Source organism: Colius striatus, chromosome 27, assembly GCF_028858725.1.
Source record: "Colius striatus isolate bColStr4 chromosome 27, bColStr4.1.hap1, whole genome shotgun sequence".
NCBI classification, from domain to species: Eukaryota; Metazoa; Chordata; class Aves; order Coliiformes; family Coliidae; genus Colius; species Colius striatus.
Genome location: NC_084785.1, coordinates 1,954,481 through 1,973,197, shown reverse-complemented (window position 1 = coordinate 1,973,197; position 18,717 = coordinate 1,954,481). Strand labels below are relative to the sequence as shown.

General features: G+C 42.6%; 1 protein-coding gene across 1 annotated transcript in view; it reads right to left on the bottom strand.

Annotated features, from left to right (window-relative positions):
• The window catches only part of KAT6A (lysine acetyltransferase 6A), a 28,779-nt gene extending 10,146 nt beyond the window's left edge, over positions 1–18,633 (bottom strand). The window contains exons 1-11 of the mRNA XM_062015750.1: positions 18,517–18,633; positions 16,658–16,707; positions 15,770–16,540; positions 4,608–4,716; positions 4,071–4,186; positions 3,738–3,819; positions 2,903–3,038; positions 2,133–2,446; positions 1,612–1,727; positions 1,035–1,150; positions 176–317 (exon numbers count right to left, since the gene is read on the bottom strand). Coding sequence (XP_061871734.1) covers positions 176–317; positions 1,035–1,150; positions 1,612–1,727; positions 2,133–2,446; positions 2,903–3,038; positions 3,738–3,819; positions 4,071–4,186; positions 4,608–4,716; positions 15,770–16,372 — 1,734 coding nt within the window. The 5' untranslated portion in view covers positions 16,373–16,540; positions 16,658–16,707; positions 18,517–18,633. The remainder of the gene's footprint in view (positions 1–175; positions 318–1,034; positions 1,151–1,611; positions 1,728–2,132; positions 2,447–2,902; positions 3,039–3,737; positions 3,820–4,070; positions 4,187–4,607; positions 4,717–15,769; positions 16,541–16,657; positions 16,708–18,516) is intronic.
• Positions 18,634–18,717: the final 84 nt, after the last annotated feature.

Sequence of the window (18,717 nt, the reverse complement as noted above, 5' to 3'; positions counted from 1 at the left end):
TGTATGTTTTATGGAAGAATCATCTATACTTGAGGTCAGCTCCTACTGCTTGCTTCTACTTCCTCCCTTTCAGCAACTGAATGCATCAAGAATTAATATCTCCAGGGCTATGGAGAACTTCCCACACAACTGAGTGACAAAGACCCCATTGAGTAGCTTCGTTTTCTAAACTTACCTCAAAGACTGAAATATTGTTTTTTCTGTAAATTTCATTGGCTGGAGGATGAAACCAGCCACATTTTTTCATATGTTGTTGGAGAATAGTTCTGCTTTTCATATACTTTAGACAGAATTCACAAAGGTACAACTTGGGTAACCTGTAAGCCAAGACAAGGAAAGATCACACACTGAAGACAGAGAGTTCTGTATAAAATTCCTCACTCCTGCAGACAGAACTCCATGAAAAAACCCCAGTATACACTGAGAGGCCCAAATCACCTTACTATACTTAAAGTCATAGGAATGAATTATTCCAATGAATGCACAGGAAAAAAACGTACTTAATGTCCTTCCCTCCTTGGAACAGAAAGGTCTGTGTGCTCCTGGGCAATGGGCCACGCCACCATCTATCTGTTTGCTTTAACACAATTTTACATTTACATTGACATCAATTGAATGCAATTGTCCCAATATTGTTGTGATTTCACTCCATTTAACATACTGTAGCTTGGGCAGGGATGATGTTCTCAAGTACCTTCAATGCCTATAGCAGAGAGACTAATTCCTTATGACAGACCACATGCTCTTTTTAAATGGGACAATAAATGGGGCTTTTTCATTTTCTCTCATTCCTGTGGAATTACTGTTTGTTTTTCTCTTTCAAATCCCACAGATAGCATAGAGCCATTTCTAATCAAATCATTTAATACACAGTTAACATCCTACTCCCTAAACAAGATTATTTGCTGCCCTCTCCTCAGAACATGGAACATGTCAGTTCTTTGGGAACCCACTCTTAACATTTCTCCCTCTGCTGGAGCACAGCTTTCCCACACACACCGAAGCTGAACAAGGAGAAGAATGTTCAGTCATACCTCGAGTATTCCTGTGGATATGGGGAGGAGTACCAGGTCTGGATTTCATACTTGCCAAATTCGATGACAGAAGGGCATCGGACTTGTGGATCAGGAGGCCCAGTCACCCCAACTTTCTATGCAAGGGGGAAAAAAAAAAGCAGCTTTCATGAGCTGTTTCATAAGGAGCTGAAGTATCTAGAAATCCAGATACTAGTATCTAGAAAAAGAATGCTTCATTCACCAAAGGCCCTGTGTGACACATGCTGCTAGTAGAGTCCCACATTTCACTGTGTTACCAGCTATTTAATAGCTCTATGTTCTGACACAACCAAAGCCACAGCCCTCAAGGCTTTTTAGATGCCCACCTTAGCATCTTATGCTCGCTTACACATTCCTTCAACGTTCTTGAGGTCGGTTCCCCATTACTCTCAAGCAGCAGAAACCAAGCACATCAGGTTCTACGATACATTGACTCAGAGGAGTCTGTATTTCGTGTTGATTTTTGTTCTTGGGTTGGAGTGGATTTCTTGGGTTTGCTTGAATTTCTTTACCAGACTTTGTACTTTACTGCCAGACACTGGAAATTTGACTTTACCTGCAGTGCTTGCTCCTGAATATCTCTGAACAATTCCATGTCTTTTTCAGTCAAGACATCCTGGCTCCCAAAAAACCCCTCGTTTTCCTGTTTTCCATCCCAGCCATCCTGATTGTCTGTAAATGAGAGAGAAAATTGTCTTCATCTACATGTCATACTTCTGCCTCACTGTTACTTTCATTAACCACTCACCACGTTACTTCTTTCAAACGTGACATTATTTAGCACATTTCCTAGGGCAACCTGCAAGCCTCTCATTACCAAAGGACATTTTACTTCACAGTAATCATTTGATCCTTCATCACACTTTTCCTTCACATGCAAAGAGAGAAATGTCTCTAGAATTGCTTCCTCTCTCCAACTGCTATTCTACCTCAGTGCACCAAAGATAACTGCATTTGAGGGTTAACTATCCACTCAAAGTTTCCAGTCTGTAACAATTCTCCTCACTTCAGCACCCCAGCCTTTGAATGTCTCTTGGTGTACAGGATACTTACATTGGCAGGGTGAAAAATCTTTACCTGTGGGCCATTCTGAAGTGCTAGATTTCCTGGTACCCTTCTTCCTGATCCTATATTGCTGAGAATAGTCTACCACTTCCCCTCGAGCTTTTCGTCCATCAGGGGAGGGAGTGAAGAATTTAGTAAGGCCATCTATAAGCCCTTTGGTTTTCTTGTTAAACTTCAAGGTGGCGCTGCCATCTCTGCAGAGGTCCAAGACATCTGTCTGCTCCAGGTATCCTCCCTCTGCTGATGCTGACTGGCTGGACAGAGCGATCTTACGCTTCCGACCCCGACCGGGGCCAGTTCGCACTTTGCTGAAAGGGCCTTTTGATCTAAAGAACGAGAAGAGGAAAGATTGATGGTCAGATCTGGTGTGGTGGTTTAGTTTTGGGCTGCAAAGTGGACTATCCTACTTATCAATCACACAGCAGCTACATGTGAGCAATAAAGGAGTCAAGAGTCTGCGGACTCCAGAGGAGCCAAGATTTTGAACACCTCAGTAGAAGTTCTGTACTTCGTTCTCCACACTGAACACAATGTGCAATGAGTGTGAGTATAAACAACAGATTCACACCACAACACAACATTAAACTTAAAAATCAGCAGCCAGCTGAGATAAAACCACCGAGATTCTCATCTTTCACAGCACTCTTCAGAAGCTCTGTATTAAAGAACAATGAAAAGCTCTTCATTGCAAAAGAAACCTTCTCACAGAGCAGACCAGACACTTCAGACACAGCCACTGTCCCAGAGAATCTCACACCTTACTCCTCCTCCGAGGGACTTACGTTGTATTTTGATTCTTTAACCTGTTTTTGGGACGTCCTATGGGATTAGCATAGCGCCGTTTGATCTGTGCCGCCTTCTTGTGTAAAAGTTTCCTTCCTTTCTTCCGTGGCCGACATATTTGACATATCCACATACCTGTAAGACACAAGCCTCCATCACTGAAAGCAAGGGACAGCTATATAGGACAAAAAAGGGAGAGTTATAAGGTCACAGGCCTTCTGACTGAAAGGGTGGGAACAGCACCAAAGCCTCTAATTACCACATACACGTGTAAGAAATATTTTGACTGTGTTCCAGAACTATGTTCCATGTATCAGAAAACCATTCAAGAGGAACACACTGAATTATCCCATATTCTGCTTACAACTACACTACTTCCAACTATCTTCTATAAGATGTTTCTAACTACCAAGGAACAATCTTCCATAGATAACCTGCTTTCTGATGGAAAAATCTGGTTGTACTTCAGGATCCTCTGCTGTCCAAATGATGTGACTTCAAAAACCTAAAAGCCCATCCCTTTCCTCTGTAAAGCTCATCTCTTTCTTTTGAACAGGGGTACTCATTCAAATAGAAGTTGAACATTTTAATCTACAAGGATCACTTCTCTTCCCTCAAACCTCAAAGAGTTTTTTTCCAAACCCCAAGCAGGAGACAGTGGAAAACCTGGATGTGAAGCTGTGACCCTTCCCTAGCTTCTAATACCTGAAAAGCCATGCTGTAAAGAACAAGTTAAATGTAGCTAAAAGAAGACTAAATGTGTGGAAGTGCTTTCTACCCACTGATCTCTTCCAACACCATCTTAAATTACCCTTTTTGTCACAAAGGCCTCACCTTTTGGCATCCTGGTAAGAGGGGGGTCACAGCACTCCATGTGAAAGCCACGGTCGCATGAGTCACAAAATAGCATGTTATCCTGTGGAAGACAGATAAAAGTTAACCTCCCTTTAGATGTGCATCAGCATCAAGCCCTCCATTAATCAGCCACCACCTCAGAAAACATGCACATGGTTTTCAACTACAGACATATGGTACTTCACAGCTCTCACAGACTACCAGACTCAAACAAAAGCTGCAGATATTTAACTCTAGAATGATTTTATTTTGTGATAGGACATCCACACAACTGATATCCTCTTCATTCAGCCCATATTCCAGTGTACTCACAGCATTTTTGCCCTGATCTCGACAGGAGCTGCACGTTTTGCACTCAATACACTGCCATCGCAAGGCTTTCACTCGAACTGTCAGCTCTGGAGAGAACTTCAAACAGGACGGATGACCTAAGGAAAAGGACAGAATTATACCAGTAAAACCATCCCACTGCTGGTAATAGTCACAGATAGCTCAGAGAGAGAGTTCCCTTTATCAGTTACATATTCCCATGCCTATTTTTAGGTGCTTATCTGCTTATAACACAAAATCAATACCCCAGATAGCAAGTAGCAGTGAGATAATTTTTCAGAACTCAGTTGAGAAACATGATGAAACTCATCAACATCGGCATGCTTTTAAAGAAACCTGTCAACGTGAACTGTCTGTGGCAGCACAACTTGTCTTCTCTCTGGGGGCACAAGATTCTGCTGAACTAACTGCATTATGTGCCACAGACACATATGTATAGGTCAGTAGTAGTCACTGTACCAAGCTCTTCCAGCTCAAGTGGAAGGGTTATTACTAGCAGCACTATGGATGGTCACCTACCACTGTTGCCACAGTCAGCACAAGAGATGAGCTCTTCAGGTTTCTTCTCCCGATTTTGCTCTTTTGTACCAAGGCAGAAACTGCAGATTGGAATTGGTTCAGCAACCGGCTGTGGGGAAACGACAACAAAAACACTCAGGAAACACACAAAATGACCCAGACGCTTATGTCAGGTGTAAGCAGTATGTAACACACACAGTGCTTGATAGATTTCAGTTGGTTCTCACAATACTGCACTAACTGTAACCTGAATAGCAGACAGGACTCCAAAGATAAGAGACATAATCCCAGGTAAAAAGGAAAAGAGAGGGCTAGAGGAATCTTGGCAAAACGAGCTGGGAAAGAGGGCCATAAATTAACACAGAACTGAATGCAGCCTTAGAATGTTTAACTATGTAAAACATCTGCTGTTCTCCAAGCCTTTCAGCTGAAGGTTTTACCACTACATCCTAAAAAAAACCTGTCAGCTTCCTGCTCCTTTCATTTGATCCCTCCGAGCTGGAACTTTTCGGAGCAGCAGTCAACTGTTGTCTGTGTCCTCTGCAGGAAGTTCACAAGCAATCTACCAAATCAAACAGAACTTTGTAGAACCTCAGTGCAGTCAATCCTAACACAGTCTTTCTTTTCTAGCCAGTACTTGTGCAACACTTGTGTTCATCCCCATAGTCCTTCAAGTTTGGACATCCACATGTAAACATCATCTAGCTTTGGAAGAATCTACCCTTCACAGCTTCAAGGTTTCCTGTATTTATCACCTCTGACAAACTGCAAACATATTTAACACATTTGAAAAACAAATCAGCTACAGTTTGGGGGAGTAAAGAATAAAATTTTACTAGAATTCAGAACATTTTAGAGCAACTTATTAAACTGGAATAAGCCTGAACGTGGAGACCAGGCTACGCCTCTAAAAAAGCTTCTGTGTGAGACTGTGTTATACTAAGTATGGAGAGATTTCACTACTGCTGTGTTTGTTCAGCAAAGAACATCCTGGCAAGTGAAAAACGCAAGCACACAATGAAAGATTCGTGAAAACAAGACTGGAAGCAGCCAGCTCGGTTTCATACTGCAAATTTTTTGGCAGACATTCAACTCCTTCTGCTGTTTTTCTCGCATGCACATCTATCTGTGTGATGTCACCAGATTCAGCGAGGGAGGGAGCCAGAACAAATTGGACTGGCAGTGTCTTGCAGCCTGCCAGCCTTTCAGCACATGTTGTTACTATACAAAGGATGTCTAGAAACACAATGTGCTCTACAGATTCACAAGCTGTACCCCCTCCTAAAGGCAACTCCAGAGAAGTGCCTGTGGAAAAAGTGGAGGGGGGGAAAAAAAGAAATGTTTAAGCCTGAGTTTGGGCCAATCCATCTGCTTTGGAGTTGTCTTTATTTAGGAGAAGCAAGGTAATGAAACTCCTCACATCTCACAGCCAGCTCTGTAGCCCACGCTGTCACAGTGATCACTGCCAGGAACCTCAACACACTTCACTTCCTGCAGACATTTTAATGCCATCAGAAGCTCTCTCGACACCGGGATTGTCTTTGCTCCATCATCAAACATCTTGTAATAGCCACTTGAGTCAGTGTCAAATTAAAGATGGTGTAAAAGAAACACATACACTCACACCAACTTTTGGTTCTTCCTCTTTAAGGCATTCTGAATGTGAGCACTCCAAAGAGAGAACCTATCAAAACTAGTTATCTTCAGAACCATCCCCACTACAGCCTACTAGTTTCTTAGGTAGGTAGTTATCATCAGGGAGCACTGATAGATGGTTTCTGAGAATTCATGCCAGGTAATGGGGTTTTTTGTGTCTCTATTTTTAAACAAGTGACAAACAATTCCACTTCAAACAGCTGGTGCTGTTACAAACGTCTGCCTCAAATGCTAAAGTTACTGGAAAGAGTAGATGAACCAGCAAAGCAAGAGGGGAAAGTACAACCTTCACCACGTGAAGAAGATGATTCAAAACATGAGGAAACATGTTACAGTAAGCAGGGCATCACAAAGCCTGGATTCCAGGCCTTTTGGATCAGTGGCTGGGGAAGAAAGTCACTTCAGTTCCTTGCCTCAATAAAATCAGAACTCATTAATTTTATATTCCCAAAGTGATTTTACACTTTGTTTTGTGTGGGTGGGTGTATCTAGAGAAACAGCATAATCTGGGAAACACTACTCAGTAATATCAATTAGTGGCAACAACAGGTTCAGGTTTTTTAACTCCCTCTTCTTTCTATTTGAGTTACCAAAACACAATTTTCAACATTCTGCTTGGACAGTGTGGTGAAGACAAAATACAAAGCAACTGAGAGAAAACCCAGAAATTCCTTAAAACACTCTGTGCTCAGGAAAACTGTGCTAAATATATCTTAACAGGCACATGAAAAACTACTACAGTAACACAAGTACATATGTTTGCCTATGTCAATGATTATTTTGTCTCTAATTCACTTATTTGAGTCTCATTTGAAATAAACATATTTACATGGCAGAATGATGGCCTAAAAGAGGAGGCTACATCAAAACAAGTGTCAGGGGAAAGAAGATTTTAGGACATAGAGAGAAGAAACGACAAGCACAAAATACATCTTACTAAGAGAAACATAAATGGGTCACTTGAAAAGAGAAATAAAAGGATATTCAAAAGAAGTGCTGCTGTTTGAAGGACTGTGACAATGGACAGAACATCTGAAAAGCTGCTACGAGAGTAAAGCGAAGTGCAAAGGTTAACAGTGTAGATGTTAGTGCCAGTGTGTACAGGCTGAGTTCTATGCACTGGTTATGACATCTGGAAACCTACTATAAAAAGTAAGGTGGATACTGCTTACAGTTGACATTCAAACTGAAGAAACTGCCTCACTATTAAGCATGCACATGATAAGGGCTTTACAGAATGTCCAGTGGAAATATTTAGACAGTCAACTGTTAAATAACCTTCCCAGAGCTAACAAGTCCTCTAATCAGAGGATTAAAACAATTCAAGATCTGTACGTCACAATCAGAATCACATGCCAAGACTTCCTGCCTGCAAACTCCAGAGGGGAGGGGATGAGAGGGAGAGAGGGAAAGGAGGCTCAAATTTCTTTATTTGCAGTATGAAGAAAACTCCCTTCACATCCCTTCATATGACACTAATTCAGGAACCTGGCAGTTCAAGTTACTGAAGTTTTCTTTACCCAAGCCTGTATCCTGTAAGCTCTCTTCCAAACGTTGTCCCAGCTTGCCACTTTTCAAGAGAATAAAGGATGCTGTCTTAAGAGTAGATGACGGTACAGTCAATTTTAGATGAAATGGTATTTCTAAGAAGCTATTGATTTGCACAGTTGCAAAAGGAAAACACACTCAAATCATCAGCAAACTGAAATCCTAACTCTTCTCAGTTTGCTTTCCCTGGTACTTCGGTTTTCACAAAAACAAGGAACTTCAGTATTGATTTTGATTTCTAAAAAATAACAAATTACGTTGGGGAAGAGTCTTTTGTAAATACCTACATAATTTCTGTGCTTATAGGTGATTATTCCATCTTTAAATACTGTACACTGCTTTGCTTCAACATTTGCTGCATCCCTAAATAAGGGAAAACACTTCCCTTAGGAAACAAACATGAAAGAACAAAACCATTTAACATAAGGCAGGGGTCCATGTGAACAAGCAAACAGAGAAGGCACAAAAAGAACTGTGAGTAAGAATTTGGATACACGGCTCCTACTTGTAGTTTACTCTGCATACCTACACAAGTGCAACTCTGGAACCAAACCCTACTCATTTTTTGAAGCTTGGCTACCTTGAACACAAGATTGGAGAAAAGAAAATAAACACTGTGCATGTAATTCCTCATTATCTAAACCCACTGCTCAGTGTAAGGCTACTGACAGCAAGTGCTGAAATAAGGCAGTCAGTCCCTGTATTCACATGGACCTATATCTAAAAATAACACCACAAATGGCAGTAGCACAAAGCAAGTGCATCTACTTTTTCCTGAGATCATGCTAAAGATTTTCCATGCATTTTAATGATTAGCAGCTTCTGCAGCTTAGTCATCACTGAGCTGCAGAATTTCTTTCTTTCCTTCCACACATACCTTCAAGGAATTCACTATGAGTCCAGACAAGTTCAGAAATCCAGCACTCCAAACAAACGACCTTGTTACTAAATATCCAGGACTGAGTCCCAAAAAACGAGGAGAAGCGTAATGCCTGGGAGAAGCTGCATATTGCTGAAGAATTTCAAATGATGTCAAACCTACACACACACACATAAAAGCTGTATCCAACACCAGTTTTGCTGGACTTAAAAGATCGGATGGGACAGTTTCACAGAAATGAGGAGAAACACATAGAAATGGTGATTTCCTTTCTGTTCAGAACACCTTTAGTTTTGACATAATTCTCATTTTATGATGGATAAATGGTGACTGAACTTGCTGGTAAAGATTGAAAAGCAAAGAAACAAACAGAAGAGTTCCATTCCCATATTTTTAATACCACTCATGCAGGTCTTTAGCTGGGCACTAGGATAAATGATTTGCTCTATCCAGTTTTCAGAAATACAGTGAACTGATTGAAGTATTGATAATTAAAAGTTTTAGTAATTCATAGTTCTTCATAGAAACATGCTTGGAAAAAGAATTTATCATTCATTCATGGATCCACCAACTCATTACCTGGCCTTCAAAAAGTAACCCAAACCAAGCAAACACATTATCAATGGGATTTGGTTTGCTATGCAAGGGTCATTCTTTTTCAACACCCTTCTCTCTCCTCTCTTTTCAACCTCTCTACAAATCCAGATTTACCACAATAGCAGTGACAATGGAAAGGCTGCCAGATCCCTGGACAATGAACCAAGCAGTGAGCTACAATTTCTCACCCGACGCCTGAAGCGGCTTTAGTAGCGGTTCCAAGAAAAGTTATTCACACAGTCAGACAAAAATCAGTCAGGCCAGAAAAATTAACTCAGATTTACACAACAAATAAAGAGAAAACCCAAACAGGTGGAACGAAGACCAACATGACTTATCACAACTCATTAGGGTAAATTTAGTTTGAAACCCTGTAATGAGGCCAGTAGGAATAAAAGACATCTACCCACCCGCTCCACGGACGACAGAGGTCAGAGGACCCAGCAAGTCTGTCATGCAGAGGATTTGTTTACCAGATTTTATGTTGACTGCATATTTGTACTTTTTTCAATAACATGGAACCTATATTTCAACCAAAATGACATTCCTTCATTTCATATTCATACCTTTTTAACTGTTTTCCCCCCACCACCACTACTAAAGATAAAAGTGCTGGGAAACCAGGGGAAGGGCTGGGAGGGAATTATCTGCCCTCCATTCTCTCTGCTGTTTCTTCCCTTGCTACATAACAGAGCTGACATTGGAATTAAGCTGTTGTTTATTTAGGAATGTTCTCTATCATTCACTCTCCTCCCTGTCTAACTATACTTTCAAGCTCTGCAGCAAATAAGGCTCCTTTATTAACCAAACTTCAGAGATGTGTAATTCCATATCTGGTAACAATCTCCAAGCCAGAAAGAACTAACAACAGGGATTTGGCCACCACACTGGACTAGCCTTCTCCTCTTTAACCAGCTACCTTATGCTCAGCTTCTGCTGAAACTGAGGTGGAGAATGCCATTAAAACCACTTCCTCCACAGCAGTACCCCATCGACAAAGGTACTCATCACAACATCTAATACCTTCCCACAGTCACAAACTGCCTTTAAGTTCCATTGCTCTAAACACTGACAGAGCCCCTCTTGGTATCATCCCCCCTCATTTCACCCTAAATGCACCATCTCAGAGCACCCATTCCTGGTTGTCCAGGACAGTGACATTTCTGACATGCTTACATCTGCTTTATTACTAAGAGCTACTTCACCTGCTCACTAATCAAGTGAATCAAGTTCAAAGTAATTTTTTAGCACTTGAGTTTCCAGAGTTACAGAGAGTACAGATGGAGGCCATCTGTTATCAACCAGGGTTTTTTCTTAGACAGAACTACAGCCTTTTCTTCCACAGCACCAGCTGGAAGAGAGTGAATCCTAATCCTCTTCCAGCTGGGAGCCAAAGTTTTGAAGAGCACCCTTGGAGAGCAAGGGTGAGCTCTCAAAATGTAATTACAATGCTCTGGTTGCAGATCATTTGTGTACTCCACCCAAAACAAACCAATCCACAAATAGCTTCCTTACCAGTAAGGGGACAGTCCTTTGCTCTAAGACATGGAATTCACAGTTATTAACCTAAAACAGGCACACTACAGCAACCACTATTGTGTGCTTAAAGGCCTTCAGAACAACTATGATGCCCTCAAAGCACATGAACTTTCTAAAAAGATGAAAGAAGCCTGGCTTCATGTGATAAACAAGAGTGCATGCTGGCATCTGGAGCGATTATTTGCAAGAGGGAAGGCCTAAAGGATGCTGCACATATAATAACCTACAGTTAAAGCGATAAGTACTAACAGATATAAATAGCAACACAGAGCTAGGAAACAGACGTGCCACAAGAAACACATGTGAGAGCAGCACAGGGAACCTGCTTTACATATTCCTTCTATTTTTCAGCCACAGAAGATTGCCTTTTATTTTTTTCCAGGAAGCACTCTCAGAATTTTGGGTTCATACTCTCAGCTGTACTGCAGGACAATATTCATGTATTTACTTAAAGGTTGCTACAGCCATATCCAGTTTTAACTGACATAAAAGACAGCTTCAAAGAGAGCACAAATGGAGATCAATTAATGCTATCTGTATTTGCCTTTCAATTCTGGAAGAAACAGTCCTACTATTGTCCTGAGTTCAGTTTTCAAATACCCTGGAATCATCCAACATGTGCATCAATTATTTCAACTCCTCCTTCAGTTAGCTGAGGTATTAACATTTTTACAAAAACTCTTACAGCCTTTTAACCTGTGTTCTGTAACAAGTGTCAACAAAACAAAAGCAGAACAAGCTGTCCTCATCTAGAGCTTCCAGCTTTGAGACTTGCATCTCACTATAGCTTAGTTCCTCACAACCATGTATCAGGAAAGAACTCTTTGTCTTATACAGAACTAAATATTACTGTATTGTAGTAGATAGTGCAGCAGGGCAGTAATTTTTGCACTGAGTTTTGTCTTGTTTCACACTAAATGCCAGCCTTCCAAAACACTTTTCAGCTATACTTTTGCACTGTGCCAACACAATATAAACTAGTAGGTGCCATAACCCTGCGAATGAAGGCGACTGTACCAATGAGAACTGTTCAAGAAGCCAACCCAGGGGCTTTCCAGACCAACATGGGTTCAGTGAGCATTTCTGTTCCAACAAAGCAGGGGGAAAGAAAAAAGACAAAAAAGCAAAGTTGTTATTTCAAAGTTTCTGATCAAAAAAAGGCAAATTGTGCCCTCAGCTGTCTAAAGATACACAGCATTCAATTAAAGGTAAGTCATGCACTGAAGAACGTTTTCTCCCATCTCAGAATAAGCATTTTTAAAATTAGCAGGAAGTTTCAAGAAATAAAACTGTTCTTCTGCACAAACACTAGCACACAGCAATTCTCCCTTGAGAAAAAAACCCATGCTTTAAAAAGTTAAAACCCTGTTTCAGTCTGCAAGTACACTAATTACACATGAAACAGAAGTGACAGCTACACGTTAAAGAAACATTCCATGCATATTTAATCAAGGCTTTACTAGAGAAATTGCACCATAACAGGGAGATAACTTATTTTAGTGTCTAGCTTGCACAGTATTGCTCATTCTCTCCAGATAGCACCGATGGATGGTGGACTCAGTGCCAAATGTTCTTTGCTCCACGCTTATCACCTCCTTGGCTTACCTAATGTGGGAGCCCTAACACCTACACTTCCTCACTGTGTCGAAGGGATGATGCTTGCCTGATACTTCCCAAGAGGTAACAACTCAACCATCTCCTCTTTCATTACAATTTCAATATGAACATAATTTACCTATTGCAACAATCTGCCATCACCTCCCCCCCACACACACACACATTCTTTCCACAATACAAGCAGGTATTGTGATTCTTACCAGTCTGTCACCTATCACAAACACACCACCAAAGTCAAGTTCAGTGCTTGGTCAAAAAAATATTACAAGGAATGCAAAAATAGCTCCTGACAGCAATTCCCATTGTAGCTTCTAAACTACAGGAAACTGGAAGAAAAGGCCACTTCCCTAAAGCCAAGGCACAGTCAAGTCACACAGAACATTTAAAGACAACTCCTTTTTTGTCATCTTTTTAGTCACTATCAGAGAAGCAAATTTCAGCACTGAGCTCTGCTCATCAGCAGGTTTTTTTCCTGTTTGCTTGTTTTTCACTCAAGTAGTGTTTTTAGGCCAGGGATTTCAAAACCAAAATGTCAGCAGCATGTCATGACTACCTGGTACACCATGAGAACTTCTCAGGTTTTTTGCCCTTGAACACTAGAACATAGTATCCACAGGACACTGAAAAAACAAACCTGAAAAAAAACCCCAAATAATGTTTACTAAACAGAGCTTCTGTAATGCTGCTTTATGTTTATTTGCTTAAAAATATTTAAGCCTTAATTTTCATAGACCTCTTGCAAGGTATTCAGTTCCACAATACCCAGGAAAATATCCAGGACTGAATGTTCATTTCCAGGCACTTAAGCGACACAAGTATCAAACAGAAAGGGAAGCACTGGCAGCAGAGTCAAAGCTACATTTAAACAAGTGAAAGGAAGAAATATGAAACTTTTAAGATTCATCCATTTGGATCATATGGAGAGATCTTAAACGGATGTTAAAGGACCAAATAGTGCAAGGACAGAAGACTAACAAAAAGAAACAAGAGACAGGTCCTTAGGATTTCTAAAGTTTGGGAAGTTGAGCTTTTGTTCATGTGTTGCCAAGGCTATTTTAAGAATCAAGAGAAACACTGTCGCAGTACTTCCAAAGACTATCTGTACTCAATAATTCTATTAAAGAAAGAAGAGAGGAGGAAAAGAAACCCCAAGCACCACCCCTCCAACAAATCTCTCCCCACTCTCAAGCACCAATAAGTGAAGAAAATTACTAAAGCATAGTAAGCTTTTTGCACCTGCACAACTTCCTGAGATCCCACACAAAACAACAGAGGGAAGGAAGATTATCACATAGTGTCTGCATTAAAAAACACCAAAAAAACCCAACCCCAAAGCCCCACCACAAGCAAAACCACACCAAATCCCAATAAACCAACTGTCTTAAAAACAAGTGTAGAATAGGAACTGCTCTTCTGGCTTCCACTGACTTGCCAGTCGATTAATGTTGGCAGAATCTACACAGATGTTTTAATATTGTATCTTCAAAATGACCTAAGAAACTAGTGGGGCATTCAGCGTGGGTTACAGAGCACAGAGATGGTACATGAAGAGCAGAAGTTTAAAACACACACATGCAAAAAAACCACCAAATCAGAAGGAATTATTAAAGAAATCCTTTCAAATTTTCTATTATAGCTTCTGTGCATTCAAATGTAACTAACAATGAGCAGGTAGAAAAGAATTACCACATCTAGACAGCCCAAAAGGCTCATACGTACACATGCACATGTGTTTATAGTTATGAACACACAAACACTTGTCCAGGGGACAAAAAACAAACCCCAGACCAAATTCAGTATTTATAGTAGTCCATATGATCATTCACCACTCTGATACATCCCATTTGAAGAAAACCCCAGGGAATACTTAATCTGAAAGAATATCAAGCTGGTCCTGAGTTTTGGCACATAACAAGAAGACTGAATAGGCTGTGAAACATATTGTGTTAATAATAATATACACAGCTAATATCATCCACTGTTACTACCATTCTCAACACAGCTGCCTCAAGTGCCAGGCTTGTTTACATCCAGTTTTCATACCATTTTACAGCTACACTGATTTCATTACAGATAACAGTTGGAGAAGTACACGAGAAACATTTGTAGACAGAACACTTGAAAAAAGGAGAGAGGAAGCTGCTGGAATTTTCAGCATAGTAATATTTACTTCCTACGTTCCACCAGCCCACAACACAACGCTCTGAGAGTTAAGTACTCTGTCCACAGTACAGCCCCCACACTTGTATGAGAACTTCAGAGGAACTTTATTGGTGATAAAGCAGCTGCACAGACTTTTTAGAATGAAGACTCCTACAGCAGCGTTAAGTCATCAAACCCCAATATATCATCACCAGAGCAAAGCTGACTTGAGGCTGAGCAGCACGTACTCAAAAAACACCCCTGAGAAATGTGTCTATTATGGATAGAAAGACTAATTTTCACAATCCAGCAGTCCTGGAGTCTACTAATGCAAAGATATGAATTACTGGCAAACTGGTCTTCAATAAACAAACACAGACTTCCTTTTTACTCTGGTTCCAAGTAGCACAAGGACAGGAAAGATACTGAGTGAGCATGAATTTCACTCCAACAACTTCATCTTGAGGTTGGAGTGGAGCATCAAAGACCTTAGGTATGCAAAAGCATGCAAGAAAAGAGGGGGCAAAAGGTATAAGAGGAAGCAACAGAAAAATACTTTGGTTTGTATCATGAACTATATTCAAGAAAGGTGGGGAGCAGCACACGAGAGAGAACAGAAGTCTGTGTGTGTTCATTCCAGCATTTCCATGCTTTCTACATCCTCTTATTTCATTCTTCTTTTCAACTGCTACATTCTGTATACCTTTTCTTCCCATTTCACAACAAAGCTGTCCTGAGACAGCAGTTTCCTCACTGTGAACAAAAAAAGCCTCTACAACAGCATTAGGTGGCAATTTCTAATCAGTGCTTCACTGTGTTATCTGTACTCAAATCAGAAGCTGAACTGGTAGTCAAATAAAAACGTGAAAATGAGAGATGATCTCAAGCTTGCTTTGCAAATCCACCTCACCTTACAGTGAGGAAGCTTACTTCCTACGTTTTTTTTAGCATAACTATAGTAGGCCTGTTACCACACATTCAATTCTGCTGCACAGAAGTGTTAAAGAGGTAAATTTCCCAAAGCAGCTCACCGGTAGTTTTCAGGTCTGAAGTACAAATTATGATCAATTTCCCTTACCCTGCACACTGACCTCAAATTGTGATTCTCACATATATATATATATATATATATAAAAGACATTTTATCAATGACAAGAAAATTCCCATGCAAACTGGGTCTTACCTTATCCTTTTCATGGGGAAGGAGACACACTGGAGGGAGACAGGAAAGAGACTCAAAACTCTCCTTCCCGTCAGCATTAGTGGTTGCTTTAGTGTTGAGTTGGTACAGAGGTCCATCTTTAAGGAGCCTACCATGGCCAACAGCACGTTTGACAGCTAGTCGTAATTGCTGGTGAAAAATGGAGGCATTGCTACCTCCAAATAATGCAGACACATCTTTCTGACCTTTCAGAAAGCGCTCGATGTTCTTCAAGGAAGAGCCACTAGACTCAGCCAAGCCCTCAATTGCCCGTTTGATAAGTTTATTCCAGTCCACGTTTGGTTTACCATCCAACTTGCCATGGTTCCGAGGCTTGGGAAGTGCTATTCTCCCAGGATTATCAGGATCCTTGTAGGAGTTGAGACCCTTGTTGGAGACTTTTAAAATAGTTCCATCTTTAACACTCAACTCTAACTGTTCCAGAACAGTTTTGCGGTCCAAACCGTGCGAAGACGACACTGCATTGCATATCCTCTCCTCCGAAGGACGCTGTTTTTGCTTCTTTACCTTTTTGATTGCCTCCAAAATCCACTCTGTATACAGCGGGTTGGCGAGTTTTACCATGGTGAAGGATTCTGTATATCCATAGAGTCGTTATCCTTTATCCCGATGCTGAACGAGCGTCACACGATGAGAAAACAGATTCTCGAGTGATGGGAAGCAGCTAACCATAGCATACACGTTTTCTGTTCTGAATTACTCCTCCTTTCTCAAACATTATTTGTCTCCACACTGAAGAGAAGAAAGCAAAACAGTTAGAAATGTCCTCGTTCTTTCTACTAAACCCCGTAAGAGCTTCAGATAAAGGGTTTTTTCCCACAAAGGTGTAAAGATTTCAACGTATCTCACCTCAGCTTCTGATCTGCACACTCACAATGAGAAGAACTGTGATATTAGGCCTGGAAGAAAACAAGAAGACAGATATTTCCAGAGAACAGTTAGGACAAAAAAGCCCCAAACAACTTGCACACAACATGAACTCATTCAACACACCACAGAGTTTTCATCCATTGCTACAGCTCTGAGGCACTGAAGTAATACTTACTGCTAATCACAGCATACTTTAACACTGAAATGACTCCACATAACCTGGAGAAAAATGTGTGCCCTTTTTATTTCAATCCATAAGTCAGTGTAAGTTCTATACCAAGTTTCACATCATTGCTGAACACAACCTAAAGTGACATTTGGGGAATCTCCCTCCCCTCAAGATCTTTAAAAAGCAGCAGCTCCCTTTATTTTTGCAGATGGAAGACGCTGCCTGAGAATTCAATAGAAAGCAGTAGGAATAGCTGAGACTTGAGCGAACAGCAAGAAACTTTCAGAGCTCTTCCAGGAGCATAATCATAGGTCTGATTCCCTCCTGCTAAGAAAAGCTATGACAGTTGTTCCATCAAGTAAAAAAAAAAAAGTGAAGAAACGCAGCTGGAGATTGTAATTAAACGTTCCACTTCCAGAGACTATAGAAAAGAAGAATACAACATTATAATCTTCAGTGTAGATGAGGCACACTGAGAACACTTGAGGACAAAGTAACAGGTGACCATACACAATGAAGAAGGAATGCTTATGACACTGCTAATTAAAGATGCAGATGGAAGGGTATGAGGCTCTACTTCACAGCCTTTAGTTGTCTTTAACAAAGACTTTTTCTGAGTGTGATAACAGTATTTTCTGCTGAAGTTCCACTGCAGAAGTCCACCAACCGAGAAGGGTTTCTAAACTGTTTACTACAAGGAATAACGATTTTCTGCAAGGGAAGTTTTAGTCACGAGATAGTCGTCACCACAGCTCTCCCATTCTGCTTTCTAGTAAGTGCTAAAGAATTTATCGACACACACAACGCATTTGCATACGGCCACCAGACTCAAATGCACAGCTCCATACAGCTGGAGCTGGAAAGATTCAAAACTACTGTTTAGACCAGAAAGGATGGGATGCTTGAGAACGAGAGGTGAAAAGGGAAACATGGTCCCCGAGACCTGCGTAAAGCGAAGCGGTGCCCCGGTACGCTCCGGATCCCGGGGCGACCGAGGACGCAGCGCTCCGTCCCCAGCGCGGCTCCGTGCGCAGGACGTTACGTAACCGCCCGGCCAGGCCGGGGCGGTACCGGGACGGTCCCACCACCGGGATCGCTCGCTCGCGATCTGCGTGACAAGCGGCTCCTGCACCTGCTACCGCTCGTCCCCATCCCTATCCCGGACAGGCCCCCGCAACACGGCGCCCCGAGAGGCGCACCGCCTCGAGTCGAGGGACTCGTACCAGCGAAATCAGAGGAGAAACACGGCGCAGGCCGCAGCCCCGACAGCCCGCCGGGCTCCGCACCGCCCTTCACCCTCACGGAGACGGGGAGCGCAGCCCGGCTTCTCGCACCGCTGCGGCCGGGCCCGCGCCCGCCTCAGCCGCGCTCCCTCGCGCCAGACACAGAGAAGAAGCTCAGCCCGCGCCCCCCGGCCTGCGCCGCCCGCCTCATCCGCGCCGTGCCGCGGCCGCCGCCTCCCCAGGGTGTAGGCCCGAAGGGCCCCAGGGGAGCGGGCGGCCAGGTCCGGGCCTGGCGCAGAGCGGCGGCGGGGCCGGAACAGGCCGCGAGCCTGGAGCGCCCGGCGGGGCCTTCCCTCTCCCCAGGCCACGGAGCGCACCGGCCGCCTGCCCCCGAGCTCCCCGGCACCAGGCGCCCGAGCCGGGGCGGTCTCGCCAGCGCTGCTTACCGAGGCCTGCGAGAGACGGGAACCGAGAGGCAAAGGCCGGACGGCGGCGAAGCCCGAAACTGACACGGCGGCCATCTTGGGTCCGGAGCTCTGCGGCGGGGGGAGGGGGCGTGGGAGGGGAACAGCCCGCGGCGGGCGGGGGCGCGCGCGGAGAACAGCGCGGCGGGGCGGGAGCGGCCGCGGCCGCCGGGAAGAGCCGCG